General features: G+C 34.2%; 1 protein-coding gene and 1 non-coding gene across 2 annotated transcripts; one reads left to right on the top strand and one right to left on the bottom strand.

The window, feature by feature from the left end:
• Window positions 1-9,056: 9,056 nt before the first annotated feature.
• Window positions 9,057-9,130, top strand: TRNAN-GUU (transfer RNA asparagine (anticodon GUU)). The gene has a single exon. It is a non-coding gene; the product is annotated as a tRNA-Asn (tRNA).
• A 558-nt stretch (window positions 9,131-9,688) lies between these two features.
• fdl (beta acetylhexosaminidase fused lobes) lies at window positions 9,689-16,584 on the bottom strand. Its single transcript, XM_077436967.1, has 2 exons — window positions 16,417-16,584; window positions 9,689-13,083 (listed from the first exon to the last, which is right to left on the bottom strand). The coding sequence occupies exons 1-2, from the start codon at window positions 16,569-16,571 to the stop codon at window positions 11,352-11,354; spliced, it is 1,887 nt and encodes a 628-aa protein (XP_077293093.1). The 5' UTR covers window positions 16,572-16,584; the 3' UTR covers window positions 9,689-11,351.
• Between the last annotated feature and the right edge of the window lie 2,368 nt (window positions 16,585-18,952).

Genomic DNA, 18,952 nt, shown 5'->3' with positions numbered 1-18,952 from the left:
ATGAAAAATGTCATCGATCGTATTGTTTACGATGTTTGTAATTTCTGACCATATATCAGGTGTTGTTTCGATTTACATATGTATGTATGTATGTAATAATTATGTATTTAATATATGTATGTAATATATAATTTCTCGAGTCTTCGTCTGTTTAGCACACTCGCCGCTTTGAAGCAAACTGTTAGGCGAGTGTGCGTGATTAATTTAAAAAAAAATATAAACAGAAATTTTGAACGGATTATCAACCTCAAATATGTATACAACATATTTGAGGTTATAAAATACACATATTCACTGCAAAATTCCAACCCAATTCTCAGCTTGCGAAATTCCTACCAAAAATCAATCAAATTTAATAAAAAAAAGCTTTTAAAAAAATATACCTCTTCTATAATTTGTATATAAAATTATTATTTCGAATAAAAATATCAATAATTTTATTTTACTACCGCCATCTATGTTTTAAACTAAAAACTGGATAAACGTCAGGCACTTTTCAGAAATTCAAATTTCAAACGCGTCTAATGGTGCGTACGCACCAAGCCAACGAACGGCCCACAGGCCAACTTTTAAAACCAGTAGCGTACAAAATATCGAAATAAAAATTAAAAAAAATTGAAATTAAATATCAAAATTAAAACTATTATTATTATATTAAAATTAAATTCAAGTATCAAAATAAAATTATAATCATTATATTAAAATTAAAATTAAATAATGAAAGTTAAAACAGAACATGCACAATTTAAATAAATTTTCGAGATTGACCTAAAATTAGATCATCAACAATCACATACAGGACTTTTGTTTGTCGAAGATGTTTTGACTTACGAAGATACGCACTAAGATCGAAAAAAAATCAAAGAATTATTATTTTTACTTCCCCGTAATGCGCAGTTACTGAGAATATATCATGTATTAGTATGGGTGATCCAACGATTTTTGCTAACCCGGGATGTTGTCGGTCACATCAAACGGATTTTTTTATTCTTCAATTGTTTCTCTCGTCGAAATAAATCAAGTAATTAAATCATTTCAGAGGTAAAATTTATCGGATAATGTGTGATTATTAATTTTATTTCGACGAAAGAAAAAAAACCCTTTGACAAATCACCGACATCCGACACCGCGTTTTTTTATGAATTGTTTTTTTTTTATCGATCATCCACGTGGAAATACAGTAACATCTCGTGACGACTTTAACAATATTTTTTTTCGTTCGTAAGCAGAGAAATTATAATATTTCTCTGGTTTTAAATGCGAATCGTCGTAATTCAAAACATTGTTGTAATTCAAAACATCAACGATGATCGAATTTTAGCTCAATCTCGCTCTTTAGATTGATTTTGATATTTAATTTCAATTTTAAAATTTAATTTTTATTTCGATATTTTGTACGCTACTGCTGGTTAAAAAGTTGGCCCAAAATCGTCGTTGGTTTAGTCCGTAAGCACCATTAAACGATATTTTTTCTCCATCCTAATGGCGGGGGATACATTTACTTATATTGTTGATCAAAATGAGCAATATGGCAAAGTATGAAAACGATCGGATTAGAGGCAATTTTATTCCTGAATTGTAACCGTTAGTGAAGCTTAAAGGAGGTATGTACAAAAAACCAGCAATTTCCCTCAGACAGTGGTTAACTAATCGTTTAATGACCCCAGTTTAAAAGGAACAGAGGATTACAACATTAGACAATTGTCCTGAGAGGGTTGAAAGCCTCGGACACGTTTTTCGTACACGTGTAAAGCTCCTTAAAAGCGACCGTTACTTCATCTTTTCTCATTGACGTCTGAAAGCACATTATAACACTAGGATTCAGTTAAACTGTCATACGCACGCGTTTCAAACGTTTATTTACCAGATATTATATAAATACATATGTCTATTATATATTTACACACAATATGGCCAAATATTATTATGCATGTACTTTACGGAATAGACGTATTATATCGTGTAACACGATCAACATCTTCAAATAGGTCGACCGAAAAATGTTTTTCCATTGTATAAATAAACGCCATGATATATAACCCTTTTAATTGAGTGAAGCTACATATGTACATGTTCGTTTGACCCCGTTTTTATTGACACACTAGTGTTGTTCCCGTTGATTTTGGAAAGGAATTAAAATAAAGTTATATGTAAAAAGTTTAATGCACGCATTACACGCTCATCGATCCAACCCGTCCGAAATGGTGAATGAATGTGTGTGTATGTCACCCATCGCTCGGCCTGACGTCGCGCATGTCTGTCGTCGCTCGGCCTGACGTCTCATGGCGCACCACCCCCCCACTTCCCTGCTATCACGCTTCACCGTGACTCCTCGACTACTTGACTCTGATTGGCTGTGTCTCCACGGTCTGTCACAAACATACCCACATACATCGCGTCCGTTTTTATTATTATTATTACTAGCCTCTTCTTACTTCGATTTCGATTTTTATTATTTACTACTATTTTTATTATTTACAAGTTTTTTTTCTACTTGGTTATGTACAGTGTGGTTTTTTTATATAGAGTAATTGGATTATTAGTCACATTGCGGTGGTCACAAAGACAATTTTTGCAATGAAGATCGCGAATACGCAATATTTGGCTCTCGAGTTCTCGTTAGAATGATAGATAGTTATCGTTAGTATGATGGACTTTTCGGCTGCCAGATGTTCCGTTATAGAGATTTTAGTGACTTTGTGACCAGTGCTTTGTGACCAGTATTCAACTTTTGTTGTTCTTGTGTGATATTGCTGAACAACCGTCTCGTTCTCTGACGAAAGGGTCTCCTAGACTGTATTCGTTGGCGGGATGGTGGCCTCATGTTGAGGGCTTTCCGGGTCAATTCCTTGACCTTTAAAGTGAGCTTTAATTTACTAGCCTTTTCTTACTTCGCTTTCGATTTTTTCATCTGATTTCGTTTGACGAAATTTGGTTTCTTATCCAATCGTTTTCAAACTTTGCAATTTTGCTCGGTTTGGTCATCAATATACATATATGTATGTGGAAATCAAGTCCGTCATTACGATGGTGAAAAATAATCGTAATAGACACTTTTGAAAATAAACCATTATCTTTCTCGGTGACGTCTATTGTCCACATTGCCGGATTTATCCACACTGTTCCGATCCTTTTTTTCACATTTCGCCACCCTCTCGCTATGTCGGATTTTAATTGTTTAAACGCCTATAGCTTTTTATTTTTTCACTCTATATTTTATAAAATTTGCTTTATCAGTTCTCTTTATAGTCAAATTACATATACATATATATATATATATATATATATATATATATATATATATATATATATATATATATATATATATATATATATATATATATATATATATATATATATATATATATATATATATATATATATATAATGGGTCTACCTCACGGGCCGGAATGTGAAATTATCGAAAACGCAAATATCGGAAGGCAAAGATCGAAAATCGAAAAGATAAAAAAAAGGGTGCATGTTAAACGGTACATACTCACGTACATACTCACTTAATTTGCGCGAGCAAGATACAACAGGAACAAGAGGAACAGGCTTTTCCTCCCGTATTAATTCGCGCGCGCAGAATACGGGAGGAAAAGCCTGTTCCTCTTGTTCCTGTTGTATCATATATATAATGGGTCGATTTTCGATCTTTGCCTTCCGATATTTGCGTTTTCGATAATTTCACATTCCGGCCCGTGAGGTAGACCCATTATATATATGATACAACAGGAACAAGAGGAACAGGCTTTTCCTCCCGTATTCTGCGCGCGCGAATTAATACGGGAGGAAAAGCCTGTTCCTCTTGTTCCTGTTGTATCCTGCTCGCGCAAATTAAGTGAGTATGTACGTGAGTATGTACCGTTTAACATGCACCCTTTTTTTTGATCTTTCGACTTAAGATCTTTCGATTTTTGATCTTTGCCTTCCGATATTTGCGTTTTCGGTAATTTCACATTCCGGCTCGTCACGGAGACCGATATACATATAATATATGTAATTGTTGCTTAAAAAGAGTTGCTGTTTTTTTTATTTGATTTTTTTAATAGAATTTGTCATATTTTTTAGTACTATTTACTTAATTGATATTATTTGTTTCTCGAAATTGCATTTTTTTTCAAATAAAAGCAAATAAATTTTGTACTGTCCTTTAAAAAAATATAAATACAACTGGGAAAAAGCTGCAAAATATATCCTCAACGAATTCTTTAATTCAAATTATCATTTTATAAAAACAAGTTGAATATACAGAAAAATATTATGAAATAAGCATAATCATAACAAGTCATTAACATAATACAAAATCACATTATGAGATTTTCACACTCCAAAGACTTTTGATTTCTATTAATATTATTACTTAAAAGCTTTCATTTCCGAGAACAATAAGACGAAATTCGAAATTCGTCTACGATTTGCGGATTCCATTCAATTTTCATGGTCGAATTTATTCAGTCGGCTTAATTCGCTCATGTATAATGAAACGATCGAAAATCCCTTGTTCGCTAATTTCCATCAAAATTTAAATATATTTGAGAACACAGACCACTATGTACATATATACATACATATATATATATATACCTAGTCATAGATACATGTATTTCCAGTAATGCAAAGTGTACCTCCTGCACGTACACATCTGGATAATATATGCACATATACAAAGTATACGTTAAAAGAACAACTGCTTCCTTTTAATACATATACAAAATATATAATTACACTGACACAAGTATATGACAAAATCGTTGGGCCTATGAGGATTACATTCACCGACAGAGATGAAAAGTTGCAGGTATGAAGTGCAGCTTATGGTGGAACTTGTCGGTTATAAAGTTGCAGTGGCCGTGGATACTATGTACATACATACATATGTACTTCTTCTGGATTGTTTCATATGTGCAAACATAGTTGAAAGTAGAAGCGATTGTAAGACAATGTCTGGGGTGATCGTGTTACATATTGCATACATATATTGCTATTTACCTTTGATGCAGCGTACATGTAAGCCAGCGTCTAATATGTTGCCAGAATACTGCAAACAATGTCTTCATTTATGGGTGCATACACTGGAGTTGATTAAATCTAGGATAGCTGTGTACATTGATCCTTGTTCCGGAGGTTTTCATCTTGTTTCAATCAATAAATCACTAGTCAATTTGTAAAGGAAGCGGGTATAAGACGAGTGCTACTCAAACTTTTTCAGCTGGCGGGCCGGTATTTTTCATATTTTAAAATAAAAACGTTATATATGTATGTATATGGTTGAAATCTAAGTAGTAAAATTCGTGGATCGTCACCTGGTGGAAAATAGAAATGGAATCGCTCTGATAAATTTGTCAAATGACAACTGATTATATCGCGCAAAGACGTCATAATTAAGAGGGCTGGACAGCAGCGCTTTGTCCATACAAACGTACTATACTTCTCCCTACCTCAATTATGGCACTAGAGAAATTATTTTTTAATATGCTATGGATATCCACCATTGGGGTGCATCTATCGTTTTATTTTTTTAATTAATTATTTTTTATAGGAGCTAGGAGCCGCCAAACATCTATAAAATCGCCTCTTTTTTACACCCACGAAAAGAGTCTAGCGTGGTTATTTAATGGTCGATTTTTAAAAAAATACGCCGATAGATGCACAGAAAATATCTTTCTCATACCGATGATGAAATTTTTTTTAAAATTGGTCCAGTTTTGGAGGAGAAAATAGTAGAATACGAACCCTCGATTTTGTCAATTTAAAACACGTTTTATCTGATCGAAGCGCAACTGTCGCATTCACTCAATATATACATACACTCAATATATGTATATATCGAAGAAAGGAACGGTAACAAAATTAAGGTTTCGGGTGTACAGCCCTCTTAAGCTCCTCTCCTCCTTCGTAAATAATATCAGCCAAATTGAGAAACATGTCATACAATCTTTTGAAACACGAATCCTCCATGTTTTTAGTATTCGTTTCAACCCATCTGTATTGTCTGCCATTGTGAAACAAGATTTTGATTATTAAATGCTTTTTATTATTACGAAATTATGTTCACAATACATCTTATATCTATTTTAATAGCTACTGATCTACTGATCATTTTCTATTTTACAATTTAATTTAATTTGGTTAGTAATCATAGTATTATATTATTCAAATGTTAATCTACAGCACAATAGGAAAAAGAGCTCAAAAACCTATTTACAATCCTTATAAGTGTTCATAATACATCTAATACATAATATTAATTAAAGACTCTCTAAAGTCGATGACCTAAAGCGGATTGTGTTTAGGTAATCTGTGTGTTATACCTGAAGGGTATAGACATTTTGTTGTAATCACCGAGACTCTTCACAAGTGTGTTAGTATGGTTATTAGTGATTCTGTCATAGAATCTACTGGTTAGTTTGTTAGTAATGTCTGTAACAAACGGAATATTATATATGGCATGCAGCTTTTTCATGTTAGTATATATGGGTGTATTATAAATTATTTTTAGGGATTTATTTTGTATTACTTGGAGCTTGGAAAGATTAGTATTCGAGGCGTTATTCCATACAGGTGAAGCATAGGTTAATAATGGTAATATGAGCGCGCGATATAATTTTATTTTATTTTGAGTTGATAAAGAACTATGGCGATTAAATATTGGATATATTAAGGATATACCCCGCATCGCCTTGCATTTCGCTGCCTCAATGTGAGGTGCCCATCTCATTATTTTATCAAATTGTGAAACAAGATGACATTCTTCCTTGCATGGATAAGTGAAGGTCATTGAAAATGCAAAAAATATCTGTCAAATAAGCTAGCTTGGTTATCCAGTCTATATTTTGAAATATTTCTGACAAAAGCTATTGTTTTATTTTTTTAATTACGTCCTTCTCTGCGGACCAGTAATGGGCCGCGGACGATAGTTTGAGTAGCACTGTATTAGACTACATTAAATTGGAAAATTTCATATAAAAAAATGAATTCTTGAATTTTCTTCCATTATATGAAGTCCTAACAGAGCCGGCCTTACACCCTATAGCGCCCTCGGGCAATTTTTTCTAAGCGCCCCTAGAAAATCGTGACAAATTATTTTGTGACATTGTAGCAAGGAGACAAGTTTCAATTTCAAAAAATCAATTTAAGTTTCGCCTTTGCCACTCTAATCTAAAAAATTTTAGGGTCTTTGGCGCCCTAATTTTAAATTTTAAAGCGCCTGTGGTGCATGGAGTGGCGCCCAACATACTCAACCCCAACCCAACCCCCCCCTAAAACCAGCACTGAGTCCTACTCGTATGATTCGTTCATTGAAGATTGAGAGAATCCAAAAACGGTGACTCAGATATCTTTATATGAAATTGTATGTTTATTATCCTTGGCTATATCCTAGTGCTTTCCTATTAGGGGTCACGTCGTGTTATGTTTCTGGGAAAGCATTTTTTTAAGCTATTAAATGGGTTAGTACACAATGCACAGGTTCTTAATGAATATAAGTTTTATACACCTGGTAAATTCAGGGACCTGAGGAATCGTGATTTGTTTGTTCCTCCTGTGGCTCGCACAAATATGTTGGCAACGTCTCCAATATCTAGAGCGATATATCTGTTCAACCAGGTTGCTGGTGAAATTGACTTGTTTACTGTAAGCTGTACTGTACTGGTTGAGTGGTTGTGGAGCAACGCCTGTGGATGTTTTATATACCTTTATTTGTATTATGATTGTGTGACTGGCAATTTATCTGCTCAACCAGGTTACTGGTAAAATTGACCTATTTAATATAAGCTATGTTGAACTAGTTGAGTGGTTGTTGAACAACAATCATTGTTGATTTCATCTTATTTGAATGTTGTTATGCTTATATGTCTAGCCATAGTGACGCGTTAGAGTAGTCACTTTGGCTAATATGTTAATAAATAAAATAAATGACGATTGTTTGATTTATCCTAGTTGAAAATTTCAGCTAGGAGTTTGATTTATAATCACTGCATACATTTATTTAATTGACCGAATTTTATATTGAAACTATCACTAGCACTCTATGAACGCTTTGAATTGTGTAAAACATCACTTTTATATGATTAGAAATTCAATTTAAATGTATAAACCGAAACAATAACTGAATGATGCAAGTATTTGGTAACTTAGCAACTCTTTTTCTATGTATAATTCATATATTCTAAATAAATTAGCTATAGATGAAACAAACATATTCAAATTTACATTTTGAAGACTTACTTTACTATTAATGTTTTCGCTTTGTATATAAAATGTACTCCCATTTCAAACTTTAATTGCTTTTATTGTTTAATTTATCTCATACGCTTTTGACCTGTTCTGCCACATGCAACTTTGTACAATATACAGTGTGAATTACTGTATGATATCCCGGATATCATATCCGTCACATGTGAATTTATGTAATTTATATGGAGTGTGGCACAATGTATGAACAATAAACATGTTTTAAAGTGTCAAGGAAGTGTAGAGTAACACTCGCAATTAAATTACTATTTTAAATACCCTATAGGTCGAAAATATATATTTTTTTTGATTTATATCCCATGGGAAATTCGCCTTTGCTTAAATAACGCCATAAATCACTTGAGTTGAAGGCAGTCTTTCGGCTCAAATTGGGTCACGCCAGTTCTCTAGCCAAAACTGATTCGCTTTATAGATTCGCTCTATCTAATTAGAATCGATGTTCTTCAAACAACGACTGCTGCTAAAACGGATACTGGTACGCGTTAATAATTTCCTAAGCATATTTGAACGAATTCGCATGAACGCGTGTTCTGTGAAGTTCACACGAGTCACGTTAGATTTGATTGACTTGCATTGTGAACATTGTGACTTAGCATGCCTCGCAGGTTAATTATTTAAATTATAATCGAATCTTATATATGTTTAGACGATTTGTAATTTCTTGGATTTACAAATATAATATGTTCTGTTGAGGGCGATGCAAATATATAATATGTGTGATAAGAACTAAAAAGTATTTTATTACTCTTTAAATTGCCTTGGACTTTTATACAATAAAAAGTCTACTTCTCATATCTGCCTCCGTGGCGCAATTGGCTAGCGCGTTCGGCTGTTAACCGAAAGGTTGGTGGTTCGAGCCCACCCGGGGGCGATCCAAATTTTTGCTCTTTTTTGCACAATTTAAGCTTGTTTATATATTTTTTCAATATAATATCAAGTTTAATTCATGTTTCCAATAAACATACACTTTAAATTGTATATTAAATATCAAATATAATATAAAAGCTTTGTGCAATATTTTTTTCAACGATAGATGTCAGTTATTTGATCATTTTTCTAGCACGCTTGAGCTTAAGTTTGAAGTTTGTCTACCACGCCACTAGCGCTTAGTGGCCAAGTTATGAAATATCAAGAGATAAAAGCGATCGCTGCTTTATCAACATATTTTTCCTGTTTCCAATAGATGTCACTGCAATTCTATCAAATACACATTGCAGAATAAATAAATTACACCAGAATAAGTTACAATATTATTTCTCTGAATAAACATATATGTATTGTCTTTTTTTTTATTTTAGTAATATTGTGTTGCAAATTTTTTCAGTTTGCGTTTGTTCTCAATATTGTACATACATAATTAAATTCTCTGAAATACAGTATTAAATCTATATAATATAAAGGTATGACACGAAAAAAATAAAATATATTAAGAAAATTTGTTTTATTAATTTTTATACTGTTCAATGTATTTTTAAAGCAACTTTTACAAATCAATCTCTATCGAAATATCAAAAATTCTTGCAATTTATTCAATTAATGATTTTTTTATAAATACATTTGGCATGCAATATAAAATGATCTCATTATAATAAAAATACATATTTAAGTATATAACAAAAATTAAAGTGCTTACATATAAATATACATATATTGTAATCATACAAATCCTGTGCTTGCAATATATTGTAAATCATTTTAAAACTCTTCTCCGATTAAATCATATGACTATTCAACGATTAAATCTCATAAAATTGAGAAATTCAGCTTTAGAATATTAATAACAAAAAAAAATCAAATATCTACGACATTGCACTATCTAAATTAAAATACTTAGATGCTATAAACGAAATTCTCAAAAGCACATTTGCATATTCTATGATGTCATTCGATTAAATACATAAGTATGTATAATATTATATATATATAAAATACAAAATAACTTATTAAGTAAAAAACGGCACAGTATGTATGTATATAATTATAATTTGTTGGTTAATAAAAGCTTTTTCTTGACATTGCCCAATGCACAATGCGTGAAAAAAGTGATATAAGATATGCTTCAATTTTACTACATATAATATTAATAGAAAATACTATTTAAACAAAAAATAAGTAACAAGAAAGACATGTCTAATACAAAATTAATTTACATTTTGTTAAAATCAAAGTTCGACTAGTTTAGTACTGTTGACATGTGATGAATATTGCAAATAGTAAAATGGTTAAATGTACATATTATATATAAAAAAAAGCAATAATTTATTTATCGACATTTCATTTAGATAAGAGGTAAAAAAAAATATTCTACAAAAGATTTGATTTCATACAAACATTTCCTAGAGAAATAAATAAATGGAATATCACAAAATCACTAAATATTAATTATAATTGATCGAAATTTAAAATTTCTTGTGTTGATATTAAATATTTTGTGTATATTATTATGACTACAAGTATATTACAATATGTTTATACTTACGTTGTTTAAGTCGCACCATTTTGATAAGACATCTCATATACATAATATTGAAACAATTTTTTTTCTATTTTAACTCTCTAAGAATAATGAAGTTTATTTAAATCTCTCTCTCTTATAAGTTATGCATATTCTGTAATGATATTATTTATAAACAATTCCTCGTAAAAGTTAATACCTATTGGATTATTTTTTTTATTTGTGTATAATATATACATATGTAAGTATAATATATGATATATTTAGAATTCAAATCGTTAATAACCATCGAGGTAATTAAAATATTACATTGAAGGAATCAATATGGTATGTGTGTGGAATTAATTACAAACTCAAACTGTCAGTTTCGATCAATATGTTAATCCGTCTTAAGAGTATCATAAGTTTATCCTCTTTCACGCCAATTTTACTACTACAAAGTGCTTCAACAAACTCAGGACAATATAGAAGTATTCTTAGTGTGTTTATTATTGTTCGTTGAACAGCATTGATCATACGACGATGTTGAAATACAAATATTTATAGTTGTTCTACTTCATATCAACAAAGATCTTAATAATAATGAACCAAATAGGATTCATGATTGTCCTGGGACTGTTGATGCAGCTTTCAAACGTTAGACTAGACATAGAGCCGGATTCTGATGACACCAACGCGGCCACAGCGGAGCAGCTGGAAGACCTCTACGCACTAACCTCTCCCGCTGAGTTTGGAGACGGGTATATACATCATGAGGAGCTACAGTTCTATCCAGCGGTGGTGGATCAGACCAAAGCCTCTCAGCCAAAGCGGCAGCTCTTGGCCATATCCTTGCATGAACAGTACCAGAGTCCGCCTGCTCGGTCCACAAGCAAGCCTCTCCACCGAGTGTTAGACGGCGAGAACCACCTACTTCAGGAGCCCACGGTCTATGACTATACACTGCTTGCCAGTTTTTGTAAGGACCGCAAGCTCCAGGCCCAGAGTCTCTCCAAGACCCAAAGCCACAGTCTAAATACCAAGCATCTACGTGTGAGGCTATCACCCTGTAATCGTTCTCCAAAAGTTCTTGGTTCTCCGGCCACGTGGACCCACCCCACATTTGTATTACGAATATGGACTTGTCGAAGAATTGAGTGAGATAAGGCCTCTTTGACAAGTCGCTCGACCATACTATGACAATTTTTGGCACATGACCTCCATTGGCGCGTGCCACGCGCTCTAAAGCACGGCCTGTGAATTCACCCCAAACCATATGCAGATCAGTCTCGTTGAAGAACTGAGCCCAACAGTCGAGGTTAACCTCGTCTCCACCGAAGTGGAATATATCTGTAACGTGCGTATATTGGAAAATATCGCGATAGATCTGTTCGAGAACATCATAAGTGTGGTTATTTCGAGGATTCAGCTGACCGCAGGGAGGCTCCCCGCAGTACGATTGCCATGGTTGTTGGTCTATACATAGAGCAAGGTCCCCCAAGCCATGTGAGGGTCCCCATTGCCATCCACTACCGGCGTGGCCTGGGGTATCCACCTCTACAAGCACGCGAATCCCACGGACGCGAGCGTACTCTACCACCTCCTTCAAATCAGTAACAGTGTAGACGTGATCTGAGGAATAAGCACCGTGTTTGGCCAGCTGAGGAACTCGATCTGACAAGTACGGAAAGCTCTGGGAATCCGTCATGTGCCAGTGGAAAGTGTTCAGCTTCGACGCGGCCATACCATCGAGAGTCTTCTTTATAATATCTAATGAGAAAAAGTTTCTAGCCGTATCCAACATCAATCCCCTATATCTAAAGACCGGAGCGTCTTGCACGGAAGCCGCTCTCAGCATCTTCAAGGCACCTTTCGCATACTCGTCGGACCAGATCAACTGAGACAACGTCTCCAAACCATGACGAGCGCCGAAGAAGGACTTGGCGTGAATGTTAGCCACCAGGGAAGAACCTTCAGGTCGCACTATGAGAGTGTAGCTCTCGTCGGTGTCCAAAGTGAGATAGGTCTCCGCGGAACCGTTCACGTTGACCTTGACGACGAACTCCTCAACGGTCGGTGGTGTTTTGGAACCTTTGCCTTCAATGTTCTTGAGGTTACTTTCGAAGATGGCGTAAGCTAAGCCCAATTGGGTCATCACCATGCGGCCGGGGACGGCCAGGGTTTCGAAGCGCAGTATTTGCGTTGATATGATGGCGGTGGTTGTGCCTAGGGTGACTGGTCCTGTGGGCTGAGGCCAGAGCTGGGTGGAGTCGCAGAGCATGTTGCAAGTCTCCAAGGATTGGAGACTTGATACGGGCGCGGTTGCAGAGGCTGCGAGACGTTCGCATTTTCCTGCGTTGCAGTGCCATGTCCAGCGTGGTTCTGTCAATCTGAAACATGATAACACAAGTAATAGTGAGTAGAACTGAAATATTTGGTTGCACATTTTTATGAAAATCATTAGATAATTTTGAGGTACAGACAAATTTTAGTACCCAAAACGCAGAATTAGGCGAAAAAATACAGAAATGGAGGTACATATGTGCAGATGGCTTTATCTTTTTCCCTTGAACTTCGGAGAAACTTCTCGTTAATTCGTTTCGTTCTCCAGCTATTGCGTGGTAATACGTCATGCCCGTTGTTGCTGGAACAGTTGGGACTTTATGTCCCTAATAATTATGTGCGTGGTAGACATCATCATTTGATGGTTGTACCTGCTGCTCGCACAGTTCTTTTTCGAATGGCTCCTATTCCAAGAGCTATTCGACTTCTCAATGAAATCGTTGCTGCTGTCCCTGAATGTGATATTTTCCACCTTGGGGAGCGTAGATTGTCGGATGTTATCTTAACATATTTATCTGGTAACCTGCGCTCATCATTACTTTCTTAATTTGAATGTGATGAATGAGTGGAATCTTAATCTACTCTCTTCCATTTGGGCCTCGCTGTGATTTTATTTTTTATTCATATTTTGTTTTATTTTATTTTACTTTTTCTTTCTCCTTTGTACATTTTTATATACTATTTTAATTTTGCTCAGTGTAAACAAAGAATGGGATTTATGGATTTTATTTTTAATTTTTACACTTTTGTTATTTTTTTTTTCTCTCTGAATGATGTATTATTTTCCTTTTGTTACTTTTTTTTTATTATTTTATTTTACCATGTTTTCTGCTTTTGCTTTTTTCCTTTATTTACAGTTTACTTGTTTTTATATCTTTTTCAAATTTAGGCCATTGTGGCGCATTAGGTTCTTCCTGTAATGCCACAATGGTCCAAAACTATTAAATAAATAAATAAATAAATCTTTACGTGAACTTTTACGGCCATGTTGAGACGGGTTTGCTGCAAATGATTGCAAACCACCAGCCTGCATGCTCTTTCGATTGCATTTTAACTGTTTGAATTTCAGCATGTACGAAATACGAGATATTCATGGGGTTGCGCAGATGACATTTCGATGTATGTACATTGATGATTGGCAATTCTTAAAATTGAGTTGGATCTTTCTGGCAAGTTTAAAATGGCAAAGGCCAAGACAAAAGTATGAAATGAGCATGCGGGCGCTTGGTTTGCGATCGTTTGTAGCGCAGGGGTTGAGACAATAGTCCCATATTTTGCATGTAGGTACATATTAGGGATCCCAATCGAGTATTCGAATTATTCGTCTGATTTTTCAGCCATTCGTTATTCGAATATTTCATCAACTATTCGAATATTATTCGTGTATATATTTTTTTTATAAAATAAATACACAAAATCAATATGAAGAGAGTGATGACGAAGAAGCCGACGATTATGAAGAAAATTAAATATGTAATAGGGATAATTGTGATGAAAATGAAGATAATGAGGAATATGAAATGTCTACGTGTGAAGAAACGGATTTTTATTCATTAAATATAGGAATGTTTGAAGAAAATCACTTTTCGATCGATAATAATCTCTACGGAGTTTTAGAATACATCAGAAAAATAATATGAATATTTAAGAAGTCACCGGCGAAATATAAATTTTTACTAAACTCTTATACGTTTCACATGGTTTTTTACTAATTACTAACCTCTTATACGTTTCACATGGTTTTCGTGTAAGCGGTCATTTTTTATATCCCTTATTTCTTATACGATCGTTTTCATACTTTGCCATATTGCTCATTTTGGTCATCAATATAAGTTAAGGTATCATCCGCAATTACGATGGTGAAAAAATATCGTATTAGACACGTTTGAAAATACTGCATCGTATTAAACGGTGACGTTTATCTGTCACATTCATCATTCACATCGGTAGTTTCATTACTTTTCGCCCTGCCATCTCACTGTCAAATTTTAATTATTTAAACGCCTATAACTTTTTTTTTTCACTCTATATTTTATAAAATTTGCTTTATAGGTTCTCGTTATCTCTAATATATAAATATTTATAGTTTTGTGGAGGCTTGCTGAGCCAACAGTCTTGGGTGATGCCACACCGGCCTTTATGCAGGGTGGCAACACTGTTCGGTGAGTCTGACAGAATGACGTTAAACACATAACCTCAAATCAAAACAAACTTTCTAACCAATACAGGCTTAATATATGTACACAGATCAAACAGTGATAGTTTTATTTTTAATTATTAGTTATCAGCTGATTTAAAAGTTCTACTCCGGTTATATAACTAGTAAACTAAAAAATTTAAAATAAAAACCCTGGTAAAAAAACTTTTTTAAATACTAACCTCTTTTTAGTTTTGTATATAATATTAAGATATATAAAATTATAAAATAAAAAAAAACTCAAGTAAAAAAAACTGTAAATAAAATAATGTACTAAAATATAAATAAAATGGCAATTTAAACAATATTTCAACAACAAATGTACAAATATGTGGGATTTCATGATTAATATTTTTAGAAGAAATCATAATGAAAAAAGTAAATAAAAAATTGAAATTATTATTGGATGTAAAAAGAGGTGGAATTCAATGGCAACTATGATAAGACGATTTATTCAAGTGTACGCAAGTGTAAACATAGCACTAAAAGAATATAATTTCAATACTGTTTCTAAGAATGAAATTGATATTTTGAAAAATTTAATTGATGTTCTTACTCCCGTTGAAATCGCAATCAAAGAATTCAGCAAAAATAGTGCATCTTTAATAACAGCAGAAGGAGTTCATAAATTTTTATCTTATATTTTATGTGTGTGTATTTTAGTTTTATATGTTTTTTTAATTTTCTTAAAATTATGTTTTATTAATTGTAATATATTACATATAAAAATATAATGTAATTTATGCTTAGTATATGTAATGACCTTTTTTAAATTTTCGAATATATTCGAATATTCAAATAGCTCTTGATTTACTATTCGATATTCGAATAGTTAAAGTCGACGAATATTTAATATCCCTAGTACATATAAGAACGCGTGAATTTTAACCGACCCGGCTAGTGTCCTGTATGTACACACCCGGTCGACCCCCTACGTCTCTTCACAGTTATAAATATACAATGGGAACGATGCAAAGTGTTTGAAGACAGATATTTATTTAGATGCCGTAATATGTAGTTTTACTTCTGAAGTGTGTACCGTAAAATACGGTTCCACGACCGATGGGCCACGGAATTTTCAGCCAACGACAACTTGTCCACGACATTACGTCCAGGCACCCTGGGTCATTGCGACACTAAACGAAATCATTTAAGAATTACATACATATATAAGATATATTACCTGTCTAGGAGTAGAGGTCCAGTGAGGGCTGGAAGATGATCGAGAGGTAGAGCACTCCTCTGCCAGTAGACCAGCACGGCCCATAGTAGTACTCCAGTGACGAGAAGTGCTACCAGTGCCCGCTGAAGCCTCAGCACGCCGCGAGGGCCGCCCATGCCGCCCTCATCGCCGCCCCTGTAATTTAATACATATCTTTAGAAGACTGCGCCTCAAATTGATTTTGCATATATGTAAGGCTCGAGGAGACGCCTGCATTCCCGATTCTCATTGGATTACCCAAGCTTACGAGACGGCGAGAGCTCCACGAATCCAATTAGCCGCACATAAATTAAAGGATGCATTATACACGCGGAGCTTTCGCGTAATGGCGTTATCGTCCTGACAGAACGATCCTTACGTCAGAGAGTACATGCCACAAAGCGGTTACAGCTCAAATGACAATTTCCGGACGAACGCTTTACAACTAATCGAATTTTATATTAAACTTGCATTATATAACACATACATATAATATAATAACCAGCAGTGTGGACTAGTGGTTAGCATTTTATTAGCACTTTCGAGCAGAGTGGTAGCAGGTTCGAGTCCCACTGCTGGCCAGCCTTGGTTTAAGACTGCAGGTCGATCGTTTTTTTGTGATTTTCATTGAAACGCTTCCTGTAAATTGGCATTTCCTTTCCTATCTCTCTTGCTTTTTTTTCCTATCTCAAGTTATTCAGCGTCATGAAGTTCGCCAATTTGATTATAAAAATGCCGCAGAAATTTCTCCATAGATGTCACTGTGGTTCATGTTTGATTTTGATTTGACGGTTTGATTCCCACTAGTAGCGGATGGCCAGACCTTGGTTTGTTACTCCAAGGTCAATCGTTTCCCATCAGTTTGCCAACTTTTCTGATTATCATTGAAACGGTTCCTGTAAATTGGCATTTCCTTTCCTATCTCTCTTGCTAATCTCAAGTTATTCAGCGTTTTGAAGTTTACCAATTTCATTATAAAAATGCTGCAGAAATTTCTCCATATATGTCATTGTGGTTGATGTTTGATTTTGATTTGACCGTTTGATTCCCACTAGTAGCTGTTGGCCAGACCTTGGTTTGTGACTCCAGGTCGATCGTTTCCTTTCAGTTTGCCAATTTTTCTGATTTTCATTGAAACGGTTCCTGTAAATTGGCATTTCCTTTCCTATCTTTCTTGCTAATCTCAAGTTATTCAGCGTCTTGAAGTTCGCCAATTTCATTATAAAAATACTGCAGAAATTTCTCCATATATGTCATTGTGGTTGATGTTTGATTTTGATTTGACGGTTCGATTCCCACTAGTAGCTGTTGGCCAGACCTTGGTTTGTGACTCCAGGTCGATTGTTTCCTATCAGAGTTTGCCATTTTTTCTGATTATCATTGAAACGGTTCCTCTAAATTTTCATTTCCTTTCCTATCTTTCTTGCTAATCTCAAGTTATTCAGCGTCTTGAGGTTCACCAATTTCATTATAAAAATGCTGCAGAAATTTCTCCATAGATGTCATTGTGGTTGATGTTTGATTTTGATTTGACCGTTTGATTCCCACTAGTAGCTGTTGGCCAGACCTTGGTTTGTGACTCCAGGTCGATCGTTTCCTATCAGAGTTTGCCAATTTTTCTGATTATCATTGAAACGGTTCCTGTAAATTGGCATTTCCTTTCATATCTCTCTTGCTAATATCAAGTTATTCAGCGTCTTGAAGTTCGCCAATTTCTATAATGAAATGCTGCAAATTTCTCCATAGATGTCACTACGGATGATGTTTGTATGAAGTCGCATTGTATAAAATCGCTTGTATTAATTGTATTATTGTATTGTATCTGTATTAGTACACACGTCACTTTGGAGTGATCTGTAAAGGCGAGTGTACATGTTCGATTGAAATAAAAATAAAAACAAAGTAATACTTGAAAAATTTTAAAAGTTCTATTATTATTACTACAAAGCGACGATAAACATACATATGTATACACAACGTTTCTGTGACATCCATAGCTATACCAGTTTAAGTTGACAGCTCTGTCTAATGGAATTTTTACACATTTATCAAGTTTTTCTTACACACAATACTTCGAAACTTCTTGGGATTGACTCGACAGTACTCATCGCACATCTTAACGAAAAACTTCGACTTTAACAAACAAACAACTTGGACTTCCGACGAGGGATAATAATACACAATATCACAGCTTCAAACATCGCCAAATATCAATACACTCATGTATTGTATAAAACCGCTACAAATTAAGTGTAAAATGTTATTTATTATAATACAACGACCTTATTTGAGTTTTAACTTATTAAATGACAAGAGTAAGTCAAAGATCTTGCGCAGACTTTTAGCCGACGGAAGTTTGACCGAATGGACATTTTGAAATGGCCGATTGAACATTTAAATTGTTTTAATTTATTTCTAATCAGAAGTCGATGGCAAATGGCTGTAAATGATGATGAGGATGATGAAAAAGTAATAAATAAGTATTAAGTTGTTTCTAAATGTAAACGATCGCTGTCTA

The sequence above is a fragment of the Arctopsyche grandis genome, chromosome 8, assembly GCF_051622035.1.
Source record: "Arctopsyche grandis isolate Sample6627 chromosome 8, ASM5162203v2, whole genome shotgun sequence".
Taxonomy (NCBI): domain Eukaryota; kingdom Metazoa; phylum Arthropoda; class Insecta; order Trichoptera; family Hydropsychidae; genus Arctopsyche; species Arctopsyche grandis.
The sequence above is the reverse complement of the archived record's forward strand: the minus strand, read 5'-3'. Positions and strand labels throughout refer to the sequence as shown.

What these genes read in the sequence shown, in the direction of transcription:
- fdl (XM_077436967.1), bottom strand. Translation starts at nt 16,571, where the DNA reads ATGGGCGGCCCTCGCGGCGTGCTGAGGCTTCAGCGGGCACTGGTAGCA. An exon ending in GGACCTCTACTCCTAGACAG is followed by an intron (nt 13,084 to 16,416) that starts GTAATATATCTT and finishes ATCATGTTTCAG; the next exon opens with ATTGACAGAACCACGCTGGA.